This window comes from Hipposideros armiger, unplaced genomic scaffold (assembly GCF_001890085.2).
Source record: "Hipposideros armiger isolate ML-2016 unplaced genomic scaffold, ASM189008v1 scaffold_282, whole genome shotgun sequence".
Lineage (NCBI taxonomy): Eukaryota > Metazoa > Chordata > Mammalia > Chiroptera > Hipposideridae > Hipposideros > Hipposideros armiger.
The window spans coordinates 1-17,229 of record NW_017731632.1 but is presented as its reverse complement, the minus strand read 5'-3'; the positions used below and the strand labels follow the sequence as shown (position 1 = coordinate 17,229).

Sequence of the window (17,229 nt, the reverse complement as noted above, 5' to 3'; positions counted from 1 at the left end):
CCGTCCATCACCCACCACCCGTCCATCATCTGGAGCCCGTCTTCCTCCCTCCCGCCCACGCCCCAGCCCAGGGAGTCCGTGGGAGCCTGACACTCATGTCCTCCTCCCAGCTGAGGTCCGAACACCATCCTCCCAGCTGAGCTGACGTCTGACCGCTGGGGCAGCTATTGTCAGGGCAGGAGTGGGCTCTGTCCTGAGCCGGGGGGCAGGTTCTCTGCCTAGACGGCACTGCTCCCCTGGACAGGATTCCAGGGGAGCAGGACTCGCCTTTTAAGCTGGGGGGGCAGGGGAACCTTGGCGGGCACACCCCAGTCCAGGGCTCCAGTGGTGTTGGGCCCCTCGGGGTGCAGGCATTGGCTCTGAGCAGCTGGGACAGGCAACTAGGGCTCCTGGGCCTGACCAGTACCCTTGAGTGGCTGGCGCCTGGGGTCTCCGCAAGGCTGCTGCGATGCAAACGTGGGGTCGAGGATGCATGAGACATCCAGGAAGGGGCCTAGACCCAGGAACCTGCAGGATGTGGGCAATGTCCTGTCTGCAGGTTTGTCTGCCCCTCGCCCTCTGCCCTGCAGCTGGAAACACCCACCTGGCAATGCGTGGATGTGGGCGGGGCTGTGGAAGCACAGTGCCCTCGGGGTCAGCTGGCTGGGCCACAGGCACCACGTGAGGGCAGACAGGGAGTGTGTGCTCAGGAGGCTGTGACGGGGGCCAAGCGTCCATGCTCCACTGTGGCACCGTGGGGCCCGGCGGTGCGGAGAGGCAGGGGAGTGAGGACTCCAGCCAAGGATTCTGGCCCTCCAGGCTGAGGGCAGGGCTCTGCCCTGGTGCATGGCGGTGGGGTGGGGGTGGGGCGGGACCGCACAAACGCTTGCCCTTCCTCCAGAGAGGTCCATTCTTCTATATTCTTAACCAATGGGCTAAGCTTCTATCATAAGAAGCGAGAACAAAGATAGTAAATTAAACAGGAGAGAGATAAAATGTAAGAGGTAAGAGCAGAAGTCAATGAAAAAGAAAACACACACTGTAGAGAAAAATCAATGAACCCAAAAGCTGGTTCTGGGGGAAAAAAATAGCCATAAGCTCGATAAACCCTTAGCTAGCCTGACCAGGGAAAAACGAGAAAGCACAAATTACCAACATCAGGAAAGAAAAAGGGGCATTTCACTATAGAGTCAACAGCTATCAGAAGGTAAGGGGACAGTACCAACCACTTTATGCCAATTGTTTTGACAACTTAGAGGAAAGCCTTTCAAAAACATCTTTAAAAAAGATACAAGAATGGGAAAACCTAAACAACCTCATATCTATTTTTAAAAACTGAGTCCTTAATCAAAAACCTCAGCACAAGGAAAATTCCAGGCCTAGATGGCTTTGCACATGTACCCACCACACACTGGAGTCAGAAACAGGGCCCACGCTGCCCAAATGGTGGCAGAAAGCAGAGAAGGGGACAGCTACCTTGCTTTAGGACACGACGGACATGCTGTGACAGGAAAACCACAGGCCAGCTTCTCCCACAAGGACACAAACAGCAGCACATCTGATCCCGTCACACAGAAAAGGGACACGACATCATGACCCAAGGGGACCGACATGGGACTGCCAGGTCACTTTATGCTTTAGCATCGAAAATCCATGAGTCATCAGAGTAACTCCGTTAAGGAGCAAACCTTCAGTCATCTCAACAGATGCACACAAAGCACTTAACCTATGGAAGCATCCAGAAAAGCCCCTCGGCCAACATTACACCCAGCTGTGAACACATGAACTTGACTCCACAGAGACTGGAGTCCAGTAAGGATGGCGAGTTCGGCCACTGCAGACAGAGCGGTGAGGTAAACGGATTGGCGAGGAGGAGGTGGCTGTCATATCGACAGGTGACACGAGTAAGGATGTAGAATATGTGAAATGAGGGGACAGGACATAACGTCATTATACGAAACAATTAAAAAATGAAATAAAGGGGCCGGCTGTGTGGGGCATTGGTTAGGAGTTGACTTGGGATGCCAGCTCTGAGCAGCAGGGCCCCAGTTAGAATTCCACATGTGGGCCAGTGACGCTGCGCCCTCTACAGCTAAGATGGTGAACAGCAGCTCGACCTGGAGCTGGGCTGCCGTGAGTCACCGGTGACAGCAAAGGCTGCAGTGGGCTGCCGTGAGCTACCGTGAGTGGCCGTCCATGGCCAGCAAGTGACTGCCTCACCCGGGAAGAGCGCAACGGTAATACCAACATGGGCCAGTGAAGCGACGTCCTCCACAACTAGACTGAAGAACAAAAGCACAGCAACTTGTCTGTTCCCCTCCCCCAATTCCCTAATAAAATCTTTAAAAAAAAATGAAAAAAAAAAACATACCATTCACAACAGCATAAGATAGCTGATACCTAGGAGTACATCCAATGAAAACACACAAGGCCCTGTGCCAGAAATGGTGCCTCGCCCAGAGAATGAAGACAAGCTCGGTGAGTGGGTCAGGGGAGTGGGTTGTGAAGTCACGTCTCCCTCTGACCGGTGCAGTCAAGGCAATCCTATCAAATTCTAGTCGGCTTTTCTGCAAGAATCCAGAAGCTGACTCTAAAACGTGATGTGAAAATGCACAGCACCCTTACAGCCCTTAATAAGCCTTGACCGCAGGGTTTACTGTGAAGCCCCTGGAATCCGGGCAGCCTTGGCACAAGGACAAACGTGACTGAACAGGGCAGTCTAGAAACATCCACATGCTTGATTTTTCAAAGACACCAAACCCAATCAACACAGGGAAAAAGTCTATATGACACACGTCGCCGGAACATAAGGACAAAAATGAACCTTGACTCCAACCAGAAATGGAAATCAAGCGTCTGTGAAGAAGCGACAGGTGGTGTGCGGGGACACGGATGCATCAGCAGCTGGGTGGAGTCAGAGGCTGGGTCAGGCTGCTCGCGTCTCACTGTCACCTCGCATGGCGGGAGGGTGGCAGAAGGCGCTAATCCCCGTAATGGGGGCGCCACCCCCATGCTCCAACCGCCTCCACAGGTCCCATCTACAAATACCATCACGTGAGGGCTGGGCTTCGACGTATGGATTTCGGGGGACACAAGCCAAGAGGATGGTTATAGGAGGCGTGGTCCTCGGATCCTGCTCGTCTCCTCCCAGGGGTGGGGGCCCCCCAGCACTCACTTGGGGTGACCCAGTGAGCGGGAGGCTGGTTTTGTGCACTTCAAGGCCATCGTTTAGAAGCTAGGAACAGTGTGGCCCCTGCCCTGGGAGCTTCTGCTCCCTCCAGGGGCAGAGGCGCAAACCACTGCGGAAGGCGAGGCGCTCCTGCTGGGTTGTCACAGCTCCTTCTGGTCGCCTCCATGGCCTGGGCCTGGCCTTACGCCCCCGCCCCCCCAACACGCCCTCATGGGGGCTGGGCTGTGCCTACACACGGGGCCTCTCAGTACCTGGCTTGTGGCCTGGAGCTCAGAGCCCCACAGGCAGCACCCCGGAAGCCTGGCAATGAGCACTTCTCTGGGCCTCGGGCACGGCGCCTCAGTGGCCTGTCACCCCAGCCTTGCCTGTGCGGCCTGCTGATGGCTGAGAGGGACAGCAGGCAGCTCCCTACTGAGCCCCTCACCGTGTGGCCCACCCAGGACAGCCCTGAGGCCGCGGGCTCTGCGGTCCCCACTGCCACCCCATCATGAAGCAGCACATTTGGAAATGAGTGAACAGCACGTACCCACCAGAGGGACACACCAGCTGGAGGACACGAGGGGTGGACACGACGCAGAGGCCCAGGGCATGGTGCTGGGCCTGCCAGGAAGGCCGAGCCCTTGCCCAGTGACCATGGAGGACCGGGGCTGCAGTGACACCTGCTGTGGGGGCCACCTGCCTGCTCTTGTTCACAGCACTCCAGCACACAAAGTCCTAGCATGCTGCCCTTGGCCTTGATCTTTTAGAAGAATGGACATCTGTGTTTGGCGGATCCCAGCATTGGCGGAGCCTGGGTGTGGGGTCAGCCCTCTTACAGGTTCAAACCTGGGAACTGTTAGCCGCCCCCCCCCGACACCGCCAGCTGTAAGGTCAGAGCGCTGCCCTCCCGGAGCTCGGCCCTGAGTCAGGCAATTCTGCTGAACACGGGCCCTGTAGGTTCGGCTCTGACCGGCCCCAACCTGCAGAGAAATGCCCACCGAGCCTGGCCTGACCGCAGAGCCTGTCAGCCCTTCCTTCATCTCATGCGACAGAGGACAAGGATGAGGGTGGATGGCGTGTGGGGTGCTAAACAGGGCCTTCAGGCTGGCAGTGACTCAGAGCCACTCACCACACCTGGGGCTGAGGTCACCGCGGGCTAGCTGGCGCTGAGGGGCAAAGACGCAGACACAGAGAGAGCGCGCGCTCGCTGAGTGACGAGTCAGGTCACCGACAGGTAAACATGCGACCACTCTACAGGACTTCCGTACAGAGTTCCCAGGGGCAGCTTTATGAGATCTTGACTCCAATGCTGGAGCACAGAGGACCGCCTCCCAGTAGGCAGCTGGGAGTCGCGTTCCTGCCGCTGGGACGCCAGCTTTGCTTGGGGGGCCGGCTGGGACGCGATCTCATGGGCCCCCTGCCAGGCGCCCCTGGCATGAGGCCACCCGCCCTGCTGAGGACCCCTTCTCGCCCTCCCGAGGTCCTGTTCACACAGACGCTGCCCCAGAGCACGCTGGCCCGTTGTCGGGGCTGCACCGGCCCGTCCATCACAGCTCGTTGTGGCGCGCTCTCGAGACCCGGCTGGACAGGTCCTGTAGGTGCTTCTTGACCTGCAGACAGCACAGTGCAGGCTGTTACTGGTCCTGCCCAGGGTCGGGCAGCACAGTCACCTCCAGAACTGTCACCAATAAATTGTTCAAACAGGTGACATTAGCTAGAAACAAACAGCTAGATGCAGAGCATGCTGAACAGGGGGCGCGGTTTCCACCACCCGCCCAGGTCACTTTCAGGCTTTCTTCCGGCCCGTCAGCACGTGGCAGGGCCTGCTCAAGCTTTCTACAGCTTTGCCTGATTCCCGTGGGACGCTGCCCGCTGGGGAGGTGCGTGCTCTCGGGCGCCCCTCTGGTCCACGGGCACCCCGCCCCCGTGCTCCCTTCCGCAGGCACCTAACCCACACAGCATCCTTCTCCAGTCAGGTGAAGCTCCCTGCACCGCCCACACCTGTCACAGGTGCATTCCTCTGCAAATCCCAGTTAGGATGCCAAGTTCAGAGCCCTCTTCCCAGGCCTCCCTACACCCCGCCAAACGCAGGCGCACGGCCTGCCTTCTGTTGGTTTTCAGGGGTAACAAAGGCCTGCAGTTTCAAAGGCACAGCCGTCCCTCCCCCAGCGCCCTCCAGAGGATGGCTGTCCTCATGCCCACCTGCTCCTGTCGTCCCACTGCCCGCTCTCCCTTTCCGGTAATCTAAACCAGAGGCTCTCTGGGTAAATGGCCCTTTATGTTGTAATGTCGGGACTGTGTCCAGGTTTCTGGCTGACCTAACCAGCACCCCGTGGAGGGCAGTTTGGCCCATATAGAGCAGAAGCAGCGGCTGGCCTAGGGCCACTCGGGCCACCAGCTGCTGCCTAGAGCTGGTCCCCGTTTCCTTAGGGACCAAAAGGCCAGCTGTGTGGCTAGAAGGGCTCTGGATCCAGTCCCGCCCGCCTGCCCCACACGCGTGCCCACAGCCCTCGCCAGGTCACCTGCTTGAGAGTGCCAGTGGCAGCACACAAGTCCCAGCCCTAAACCAGCCGGGGGGGGTGGGAGGAGCTAGGAAGCCCAGACCCGTTTGAGGGCTGGGCAGCCCCCTGGGAGCAGCAGGCTGCTCGTCTGGCTCTTCCTCCGAGTTCCCCGACGTGCAGACGACCACCTCCCCTCTGCAGAGGAGGAAACGAAGCTCAGAGGCCACGCCGGGCGCGCTCAGGGCTGCGGGAGGGATGTGCCTTCCGGCCGGCTGGCGCCGGTCCCTAGCGGCCCCTCGCCCGTTCCCTGCACAGGCCCCGGCGGCCGCACGCCCACCTTGTAGCCCAGCTCCTTGGTCTTCTCCTCCAGCACGGCGTAGCGCTCTTTGTTCCGGCTGACGTGCTCGTGGTCGCCAAATCGCTCCACGTGTTTCAGTTTTTGATGAGAGATTTCCAGCTGCTTCTGGTAGTGGTTATGCTTTTCAATTTTGACTTCAAAGTGCTTCAGCTCCTCCTAGAATCATGTTTAAGCAATTGAATTTCCTCCCAGCACGCTCTTAATGCCACCTGGGTGTCTGCTCAGACTTGACAAACCCTCCAGAACACCAAGAGAGGCCACACGCTGGTGCGGGGACTGGGTCCCACAGGGTGACAGGGCTCCACCGTCCCCACTGCCAGCCCATCATGATGCAGCACATTTGGAACTGGGTCAACAGCACGGGCCCACTAAAGGGACGCCCCGCTAGAAGCTGATGGCACTCGTGGCCCTCTGCCCCCTCCCTGACTCCTGACCCTGGGGACTCTGTGAACAGGGCCCGCCCGCCATCCGGCTCTCTCCGGCCCTGTTCCCACGTCTAGCCTGACACCTGGGGCTCAGGCTTTGAACAAGCCACCCCACAGTCCTCTGTCCCCATGGCCTTCCATCCCGCCTGGCACAGCCCCCGGCCGGGAAACCCTGCCCTCCACCTTCAGAAGGCTCCATGACCCGGCCCTGCCCACCCCGCCTGCCCACCCAACGTGCTCCCAGGTCAGGCATCCCACTGGCCAATCACACCACAGTCCTGGGCTGGCTGTCACCTCCTCTGGGCCTCCAGTATAGGGCTGCATGCCCTGCCCGGGGGCCACAAAAGCTCACAACACATGTCCCTCTGAACTGGTCTAAACTCCGCAGGGCAGACGCCCAGCACGAACCTTTGCTGAACCTGCACTGACCTCCCTGCTGCCATCTCCTGACATAACGTGTCCTGACGGCTAGTCCTCAGAGGCCTCCCTGCTCTCTGTCCCCACACACAGCTCAGAAAGACCTTAAACGCCACAGGCCCAGGCAGGCTCCCTCGCTGGGCTCCTGTCTGAGGAAGGCGCTTCCTGCCCGGGACCCTTCTGCCCTGCAGGCCCTCCACTCAGTCCAATCGCTCCCACAGGGTCCTCCTCATGGAGGCCAGCTTCACGGGATGGCCAGTGCAGAGTGGTCCAGCACAGCCGCCAGCCGGACGACAGGAGGAGGGCCCTGTGGACGGCTAACTGGCTCCCATTAAAGACCAAGAGGCAACAGGGTCCTTTCCACGTCGTTGGGCTTCCACGGCACAGATGCTGCCAAGTCGAGAGACTGCAGGGCCTCCCGCCCTCCTTACCCGGAATGACTCAAGCTCCTTCTCAGTGAAGTTGGCTGACCTGGCCAGGTCCCACAGGTCAATCACCCGGGGTTCCTCGAACTCTGCAGAGAGCAAGGCGGTCTCAGAGACGCACATGGCCTCCCGTGATGCCTGGGCCCACATGTCCCACCTGGCCACGAGTACACTGTGACTGAGCGTGCACAGTACATGGGTGCATGTGAGCACAAACATGCATGCAGTGTGTGTTCAGTGTCTTCTGGAAGCAAACTGGGCATTGCTTCCATGGGCATTAAGGACGCACTGAAACATGGCTGACTTTCGGACACCGCCCAGGGCGCCTGCAGCCGGGTCCCGGCATGAGGAGGGGACTTGGAGCACCAGTGAGAAGGCGCTGGCATAAACGAGCCACGTGTGGAGCTGTCTGTGACGGCAGCGTAGCCAGCTGTCAGGACTGATATGAGGCCAGGGGAAGAATGGCGAATGGGAAAGAGACGGTGTGACACTGAAAGTCAAGCTGCGTGTAACTTTCAAGAAAAGGGACAGAGAGGCAGCCCCACGTGCCTGCTCAGGGCGGGGCGGTGGACCCTGCCCGCCCACCTGCGGGCCCCGCGCTCACCGGCGTCCCCGTCGTAACCCTGGTGGCTGACTTTCCGCAGCCGGTCAAAACCCTGGCTGATGCCCCGCAGCCGGTCCTGCAGCTCCGCGTGCCTGGTCCCCAGCACCTCCGCCTGCACGTGGCTCACGTCCTCGGGGCTGATGGCGTTCTCCTGAATCTCTGTGGGAATCAGCAGAGTGCTGATGAGGAAGGACCTGTGCCCCGAGGGTGTGGGGGCACCAGGATCTGAGCCCGGCCCCTGCAAAGGTGCAAGAGCAAGAACCCACGCTCCCAGATGGCCCCACTGACCCCGCGGCAGACCCCAGTGTGCTGACTGCGGGTGGGGAGCCACGGATTTGGGGGGAGCTCCCCAGTATAAACAACGGTACCATCAGAGATCACACCAGTCAAAACCGCACATCTGTGGGGGGCGGCCCGTGGTGACGAAAGAGGTGACCTGAGTTACTAACGCAGTGTGTCATCTGACCAACAAACATGGCCTGGCACCTGTCAAAGGGACCCTGATGGGTTCCCAAATGGAGATCCCCCCCAGAGGGCTGCTGGGGACTTGAGACTACGGCATGAGCGCCCCTCCTCCGCAGCTTCGCTCGGAGCATTCTGGAGCCTGGGACGCCTACACCCAGGGAGGGCAAGCAGGCAAAGCACCTTCGGTCCTGCTCAGCGTCTCCAGCAGGACGTTATACTCGCGAACCTTCTCTTTGTGGTGCTGGAACTCCCGCCATAGTTTGTCCAGCTCGTCCCTGGAGAACTTCCCAGAGGTCTTTGCCTGAGGGGAAAACGACCGATGCACACCTGCCACGGGCCTGCTCACCTGTGCACACCCCGGGTGCCCCCACTCCACGGGACAATCACTGTGTCATCCCACCTGACCACCCCCCACCCCCCACATAAGCCGCAGGTCCCGGGCTTAGCCTGGAGGCCACAGAGCCCCCCGTACAATAGGCTGTCCTTCCCTTTTGCCCCCTGCCCCCCACTCCAGCTCCACCCTCGTGACCAAGGACCATGGGCTGGTGTGAGAATTCTAATTCTGGGCCCCACTCAATGTGGTACACAAAACATCCGACAGGAGCTGGGGACAAAGGGCACTGTGGCCTTTGTCCACCGCCTGGCCCTGCGGCCTGGCCATACAGGTGCCCATTTGAGGTTTGCACCCCCATCCCCCAGGGAAGGGCTGGGTTGGCCCAGCACCCCCAAGGTGAGGGCACCTCTCAGGACCACAGAAACTGCCCAGAGGATCAAGCCCAACTACAATAAACACACATGCAGCGCCGAGCCGCATCCCAGGGCACACCGCCAGTGTGCACACTTAGCCACATGTTCTCGGCATCGGAACTGCACCCGGCGGGCATGAGGGCTCCAAGCAGGAGACTGGGAGGAGCCCCAGGAAACAGGAATGGCCAGAGAGCACAGGGGTTCCACGGAGACCGCGCCATGCCAAGCAGTGCAGAGGAGCCCCCAGCAGTCCAACTCCTGACACAGGGGCACACGTTTCGGGTTCGCGGGAAGCGCTGCGGGTACCTTGTGCCACAGCTTCTCCAGCCTGGGGTCTCCCAGGCCGTCCTGCTCCACGCCGTCGCCGAGGGAGTTGCCGTTGACTGCTCGGGCATCCTTCCTCCCGTCCAGACCATACTTGGCCAGAATGACTAGGGGGGAAGCCCGGCGTCAGTGAAGGCGGGGCAGAGGGCAGGCACCCTGCGTTTGTGGTGACCACTCGGGATGAAGTGGAACAAGAACATGAACAAACCTGGGGACCCGTCTCCCACGCTTACCAACATGTCCAGTGGCTGGGGGGGCCCTCCCGGGGGGGCCCTCCCCCCCAAACACACACTGGCTGCTTCGGGGCTCCTACCACATGCAACTCCAGATGGGACAGAGGTCGTTAGCAGTGAGGCTGTTTTTATGCGACAGTTTCACAGATTTTCATAACCCAAATTTGCAGCCTGTTTCTGGCGAGTGTGGGAGAGATGAAAGTTTGGGGTGCAAGGGTGTGTCTTGGGGGGCTTTTCTACACCCAGTCATGTTTCTTTTTGGAGGAACAGACTTTCTAAAGAAATGCCAGTGTCAGCAACTTCCAACAAACAGTTAACAGCAGCCAACAGCAGAGATTGGACGCCAGCCTGCTACTGCCCAGTCACCGAGCTACTTCTCAGCGCCCACCCCCAGCCCTGGGTGCCAGGCAGGGCATGTGGCGGGTCCCTCAGTGCCCTGTCGTCACTGACACAACATGGGGCAGGCGCCCGGCAGAGCCCCAGGAAGCAGGTCTCCAGGTGGGGCTGGACTCCACTTCCGGAGTGCCATGGCTCTTCAGGACAAGCCCCGGATTCAGGGCCCATTCCGATGTCCCTGCCCACCCAGCACTGCCTCCCACTCATCCACCTCCTGAGTTAGAAGTGGGCTTGCCCAGTTCCCCCTGCTCTGAAGGGATGGAGGTCCTCCAGGTGGCAGAATCTGGTGCCACTGTCCCCTCCAGGCCTCTTCCAAGCCCCAGGCCCGCCTTCCTTAGAAACTGGGTGCAGGGCTTCCCTTCCCAGTACTGCACCCCGGAGTTCTCAGCATCCATGCCAGCGACCCACCTGGCCCAACTCCAGCCCCTCCTCTGGACATGCACTGGACACGGCCAGTTCCCGTGGGGGGCACCATGGCCCAGGCCCCCACGCCAGCTCCTTAGCCGTGTCCGCCCTCGGCTGTGCCAGCTGCTCGCAGCTCATCCAGGCTTTACTTCCTTGTCTGTCTATACTGCCTGCGCCTTACAGCTCACCCCACCTGCAAGCTTAGACCACTGGCGGTCTCGAGGATGAGCCGTGAAGTGTGTATTCCGGTGTTTGTCTGTGAGCTCGTGGGTTTCCTAGCTGTTAAACAACAGTCCGGGTCCTCTCCCTAAATAAACTGCAGAAGGCTCCTCTACTGAGCCACTGAGAGCCTGGCCAGGGGTGGGTCACATAGGCGCACACACCTACCAACTCATCAAACCGTGTCACTGAGATCTGTATGTCATCACGTGTAACTTATACCTGAAAAAACTAGAAAAAAGCTGCCCAGATGGCTCCCTGCCCAGCAAGCCACGGCCTGGACTGCCTCTGAGGCCTGCACGGCCCGTGACCTTGTCCTACCCACAACCTGAGCCAGAATAAGCAGCCGGGGCCATGGAGACTGGGTGACTGTCTCTCTCGTTAAAAAAAAAAGAAAAAGGAAGATACCATTGAGATTGCGTATAAGTTTTGCTTCTTTCTCTCCATCTTCATCCAAGCCTTCGGCCTTCAATTTCTTCCAGCTGAATTCGTCCCTTTCTTGGATCTTCAGATCAGCATGGAGTTCGGACAGCTCCACAGGAGGAAGCTGCAGCTGCAGGATGAGAACAGAGGACATCGGACAACCGGCCGCATGACGGACCAACGATGCAGCCGGGAGAGACGGACCCTGGAGAAAGGGCGACCAGGAGGCAGAGGAGATGAGCAGATGGAGTCGGGGTCCTGGACACTCCAAGTCCTGCACACACTCACACAGGAGAACTTCAAAGGTGTACCTTGGCCCTGCATGTGAAGACCACTGGCTCTCCTGAAACGTCTACAGCATGGAATGATCTAGAAATCCCAGGTCCTTAGAAAGCCACCCGCTGTCAGCAGCCTGAGGGCTAGGGCACAGCGGGGAAAGCCGGCTGCACAGGGCAGCTCCAGTGACGGGACGCCCACCTTCCCACCGGGACCCTGGGGACATCCATGGGGCACCTGGGTAAATGGAGAAGGAGAGGGCAGGGGACGCAAGCTGGCTGGGAGAAGAGGCCAGGACTTTGTCCTTGTATCACGTAACTACATAAAAATAAGCTGCGACTATTAGAAAACACGGAAGACTGAATTTATGGAAAACTTCCAATTAAAAAAAAAAAAAAAGCACCCCATGGCTCCCCGGGACACTGGCTGGGAAGCTGTGCTCTGCCACCTCTCCTGTGAGCTGGGAGCCGGCTGGCTTCTGACTGACGGGCCTCTAGTTTCTGACAGACCCTGCGCCCCTGTTGGGCCCAAGAGGCCTCCCGCCAAGTTGCGGGCCAGCACCACCTCTGCTAGCTGAAATGGCACCGGACGGTTCTCGTCACTAAACTAAACAGGCAGCTTAAAACTCAGCTCGCTCACATGCCTGACAGAGGCCCCACCCCCAGGATGACCCCAAGATGACAGGCACAGTGCCAGGACTGGGGGGGGGGGCTCCCCTTGGGCCGCACTTCTGCCCCCAAATAGTTTTGATTCTTGAGTTTTTAACACAAGTGTGAAACCTGACACTCATATCTCTGGTTCTGCTTACTTCTACCCTTAAAAAAAGTCATTACTGACTAGTTATGTGAAATACTTCAAGTTACACCACTGCAGCTACTGATAGAAATGGTGTTAACTGGAAAGATCAAAGCATTCTAAGTGTCAAAAAAAGACAAAACAAAAAAGAACAACCCACAAGAAAAAACCTGCCTTGGGACTCTTCAAGTTTAATGGTGGACTTCTACAGCCACACCGTGTGCCCACGCCAGGCAGCTGTCAGAATGCCATTTCCAGATACGCCCCAGCGCCTGGCTCTGACCAGCTCCGGGCTAGGCGCTGGGGCGTCCTTTCTTGAGTCGGGCTCCTCTTTGTAAAGTGGGTTTTCCAAGAGGCGTATGACCCCGAATGTGCCCAGAACAGTCAGACCAGGGTTCATGGAAACGGGTTCTGGGGCAGCGAGGTGGGGAAGGGTGCACGCCACACCACTTTGTGACATCAGCATAGTAAAAGCTCTGAGGAACCTATCAGCTTCGTCGAGCCCAGTTTTCCAAACCTACTTGATCTCAGACCAGTTATCTCCCCCAAGAACCTGCATTCTCGGGCAGGTCCTGAAGTGGAGGGTGGCTGAGGACGCTCCGACAGCCTGAGTCTGAGCCTGTCCTGGAGCTGGTCCCCAGCTGGACCGTGCTCCGTGGCTGGAGGCAGGACCACCTGCTCCAGGGCCCGTGGGAACACCTGGCAGCCGCTCTCTGGACTCTCTGAATAGCTCTTTAAATTACAGTTAAATGTTAATGCCTCACGTGGACAGTTAATCGGAACCCAATGCAAAGCAGAACTTGTCCAAGATTAAACAGTGGAGTAAACCAACAATTGTGAGACAAACGTACATGCAGGGGACAAAGCAGCTCAGCAGAAACAAGTGCTGTTCATGGTAGGGACGGTGGTGATGGTCCCACAGGTGTATCCTTGATTCCAGACTCATCCAAATGTGTACATTAAATATGTACAGCTTTTATAGTCAATCAAATCTCAATAAAGTGGTCCAAAAAAAAGAAGTGGGAACTGGTGTCCACCCAAGGCTCTGCCTCCAGCCGCAGCTCTGGTCTCTGGCTGAGCCACGGTGTGCAGACAACAGCTCAAGGCCAGGCGGCGAGCCCCGCGGGGACCCCCAGGCACTCTCACCTTCCAGCCTTCAGTCTTACTGGCAGTTCAGGGAAGGAACGCCAAGGACAGAACACGGCCCCACCCACCTCCTGGCATGCAGGCGAGGCGGCCACCTGGCCTGCCCTTCCAGAGTCTGCCCTGGAGCCGAGGGATGTGGTGCCCCGAGGGAAGGGAAATACACACAGGGACGGGGCTTTCAGACACATGTTCCCTCCCCCTCTGGCCTTCGAAGCCACCTGGGAGGACAAGTGCTTCCACACCCGGAAAGGGCAGGCACCCTGACAGGCTTGGAGCTCGCAGAGCCATGTCACTGAGTGCTCTGCAGTGGCACCCTGTGGGTCTGCTGGGGTTGTCACCCTGTGACACCAACCAGAAAAACCGCACCAGAACCCGGCTGCGGCCCACAGAGGAACCTCTTAAGAGGCTTTGCCCCAACAACCCCCCCCCCAAGCTCCAAGGACAGCACCCCCCGCCCCCGCACCCCCCTGCTCAGGAGTCTTGCAACACCCCGAATATGTCACAAGCCCCACAAGACTGGGCAGAAGTAACCCTGCTTCCTCCCGTCCTGCCTGCAGCTCTTCCAAGCACTTCTGCCGAAGAGGAACTGGACAGTTTCACGGAACGTGAATGCTGGGACGGGATGAAGCAACGCAAGTTGTTCTCTCGTCTCACAGGACAGGAAGTGAGTTTCAGTGTCTTCTCGGAGGACCCCGAACCCGCGACCGTGGCATCTGCGCACCAAGGCAGGAATCGCACCCCCAGTCACGGCCCGCGGACCCCCGAGGTAGGGGGCCCCGGCCGCCGCTCACCCGCTGGGCCTTCTCCCACAGCTGGTTCAGCTTCTCCATGCGGAACTCCCCCCCGGGCTCGTTCTTCTCCCGCGAATACTTGCCGCCGTGGCCCGCCGCCGGCCAGGGCCCGAGCAGCAGCAGCAGCAGCAGCAGCAGCACAGGCGGCGCCCGGAGTCCGCGCGGCCCGGCTCCGACCCTCCGTGGCGCCATCTTCCTCCCGTTGCCGAGACCCCGCGCCCGGGCCCCGAGTGGTCTCGTCAGGCCCCGCCCCGGACCGCCCCGCCCCGCCCCGCCGCCTCCTGGGAGTTGTAGTTTCTCCCGCGTTGCCGGCCCACGCCAGGCCGCCGGCTGACTACAAGGCCCAGGAAACCCTGCGGAGGCACGTGGGCGTTTCTCAGGCAACCACCCCGCGATCTCTTGACGCCCGGCGGGCGCCCCCGCCCCGGCGGCGGACTGCGCTAGGGCGGCCCTAACTGAGCTTGCGGGGTTGCCAGGCGTTTTGTTGAGAGAGGACTCGGCCGCCCAGATCCCGGGAGCCGAATGAACCGAGGCCCCTTTCTTTTCTACTCCGTAGAAAGTGTAAATCGGAAACCGGGACCGGGTCTAGCTGTTCCTGATTGATGTGGACTCTTCCTTGTCATTATGGTCTTGGGGAAGGTGGACCCTGCTCGGTACTCGGGCACAAATGTCACTGCTGTCAGGACCCTTAGAGAACCACCCAGCCGACTCCTTCACTTGAGAGAGGAAGAAAAGACAGAGGCCCAGGTGCATCCAGGTCTCCTGGGCCTGCTCACTGTCGCCGCCGACCCAGGGGGCGCCTGCACCCGAACACTGTCTGTGCACTACGTCCAACACTTGCCCCCCGTGTACTTTCCCTGTGGTAGAGACGCTTGTGTGTCTGTCTCCTTTCTTCCCACCTGCTACCTTTTAGTATCAGCAAAATTCCCCAGAGCCAGCGTGTTGGAGGCGGCCCCCGGGGAGCTGGGCAGTGCCCTGGAGGTAGAGGGGGAAACTAAGGGAAAAGGTGAGGTGCGGACTGCTGCCTTCAAGTAGCTTGAGATACAGAGTCGAGTAGAGGCACTAACTAGGTGCTTTGGGGCATCGAGAAGGGACAGGGTGAGCCCCTCTGCTGAGAATGACCTGACAGGCCTCCAAGGGTCGTCAGCTGTGCCAGGGGGTTGGGCATTCCAACTGGAGGGACATTGAGGACAAAGGAAGGGGGTGGAGAAGACCTGCGCATCTCGGGAGGAATCAATATTAGTGACTTTGAAAGTTATACCCTGTGTGGTCCCAGAAAGGGTTTAAGGTTCCTAGAATCAAGGAGCGAGTTGCTGTCCTCCCTGCCTGATGTCGAATATCTTGAGAACCAATGTTCCATGTGTTTGCCCAGCTGTCTAGTTGTTTCAAGCAAAAGGATAAGTTCAGTCCCTGTTACTTCATCCTGAACAGAGCACAAGTTCCCGGCTGCTTCGCTGTTAATGGTTAATGCACGTATCCTGTTTACTAGTTAGCTTAGGCTACCTGCGAGAACAAACTCCAAAATGTATAAAGGCCCCAAGAGGATAGAAGCTAATTCCTACACCTGTTCGAGTCTGACAGGCAGCTGCTCCTATGGTCTTCAGCACCGGCCTTCCAAGATTGCTTCCTGCTGGTGGGGGACAGAGCACGGAGCCTCCCACAGGGGCAGCAGTTGAAAAGCCAGGCCTATCACTGCTGCCCATGCTCAACTGCCTAGAAGCAATTACATGGCCAGACCTAACTGCAAGGGAAGCTGGGGAATGTGGTCCAGCTGTGTACCTAGGTGGACGAGATAACGAGCGTTGTGGACGACTGGCCAGTGTTTTCTCTTGGCCTGCCTGAGTGAAACACTCATCCAGGGTGATTATCATACTTCTTCCCTCCTGGGCTTTGGTGGAGGTCATGGACTGCAGAACTCACAGGCAGTGACCTTCCAGGTCCTGGAATCACGAAGCCAAAAGTTCACAGACCAAGAAAGCATCTACAGTAATTATCTGGCTGTACATCTTCGTATCACAGACTGACAAATGGAGGCCACAAAATGGGGTCTGACGTGCTCAGTCACAAAATTACTGAGGACCTCTTGTCTGGGTAACTTCAGGCTCTCCCTATTGGCCTCTTTGCTTCTTAACTTGTTTCCTAAGGAGTCCATTCTCAATACAGTAACCAAAATTAGCCTCTTAAAACACAAGTCAGATCAAGAAAATGGCAGACCAATATTCCTCATGAATACAGACACAAAAATCTTGAACAAAATATTAGCAAATCAGATCTAGCAATATGTAAATATATAAGTAAGTTTAGCTTCATATTTGAAAACGAATCAGTATAATTCTCTTCATTCATAGAATAAAGGAGAAAAAAACAACACATAATATTCTCAATAGGTGTAGTAGCAGCGTTTGACAAGTCCAACACCCATTTGTGATAAAAATCACTCAGCAAATGAGCAGTAGAAGGGGGTTTTCTCAATTGAATAAGAGGCATCTAAACAAAATATACACTTTGCATCATACTTCAAGGTGAAATGTTGTGCGCTTTCACCCTGACATCAAGAAGAATGCAAGGATGTTCACTGCTATCATTAGTATTCAACACACTGCTTACAAGTGCACTAGAAACAGCCCAAATTAAACACACCCACTCCGTCACATGTTGGAAAAAATACGAAGCAACTGAAACCCTCATACGTTGCTGGTATGAGTGGAAAATGGTCAACCACTTTGCAAAGCTGTTTGTCAGTTTCTTATACAATTAAACAAATGCCTATTTTATGATCCAATTCGATGGATTCAATTCTAGAAATCAGAACATTGGTTGCCTATGGTGGGGGAGGGGGGAAGGCTGGTGATCAAAGGCAGGAAGCACAAGAGAACTTTCTGGTGTGATCGAAATGTTCGATATCTTGTTCGAAATGTTGATTTAGAGGGGTGTGTACATTTGTGTAAAATCATTAAATTGTATGTTTGGGATCTGTGAACCTCACTACATGTAAAGTTAATTTTTTACTCTTTCTTTTTAACAAAAGATTTTTATTAAAAAATATAGCTAACATACAATATTACATCAGTTTCAGGGGTACACCATAGTTGTTCAACATTTATAGACCTAAAGAAGTGATCAAAGTAGGG

The 17,229-nt window shown here is 57.3% G+C and overlaps 1 protein-coding gene across 2 annotated transcripts; it reads right to left on the bottom strand.

Moving 5' to 3' along the window:
* Nucleotides 1–4,408: 4,408 nt before the first annotated feature.
* On the bottom strand, nt 4,409–14,360 carry LRPAP1 (LDL receptor related protein associated protein 1). 2 transcript variants are annotated; one of them, XM_019658111.1, is made up of 8 exons: nt 14,099–14,360; nt 11,076–11,295; nt 9,397–9,521; nt 8,524–8,644; nt 7,879–8,037; nt 7,281–7,363; nt 5,987–6,163; nt 4,409–4,758 (listed from the first exon to the last, which is right to left on the bottom strand). In XM_019658111.1, exons 1-8 carry the CDS (start codon nt 14,288–14,290, stop codon nt 4,696–4,698), a joined length of 1,140 nt encoding a protein of 379 aa, XP_019513656.1. In that variant the 5' UTR covers nt 14,291–14,360; the 3' UTR covers nt 4,409–4,695. The 2 variants fall into 2 exon arrangements, with proteins under 2 accessions (XP_019513656.1, XP_019513655.1); XM_019658110.1 differs by having other exon boundaries at nt 11,076–11,220; nt 14,099–14,355.
* Between the last annotated feature and the right edge of the window lie 2,869 nt (nt 14,361–17,229).

Coding starts and splice junctions, on each gene's coding strand:
- LRPAP1 (XM_019658111.1), bottom strand. CDS start 14,290: ATGGCGCCACGGAGGGTCGGAGCCGGGCCGCGCGGACTCCGGGCGCCG. Junction 8,038..8,523: donor GACGCTGAGCAGGACCGAAG/GTGCTTTGCCTG, acceptor TGATTCCCACAG/AGATTCAGGAGAACGCCATC. Junction 6,164..7,280: donor AGGAGCTTGAGTCATTCCGG/GTAAGGAGGGCG, acceptor ACATGATTCTAG/GAGGAGCTGAAGCACTTTGA.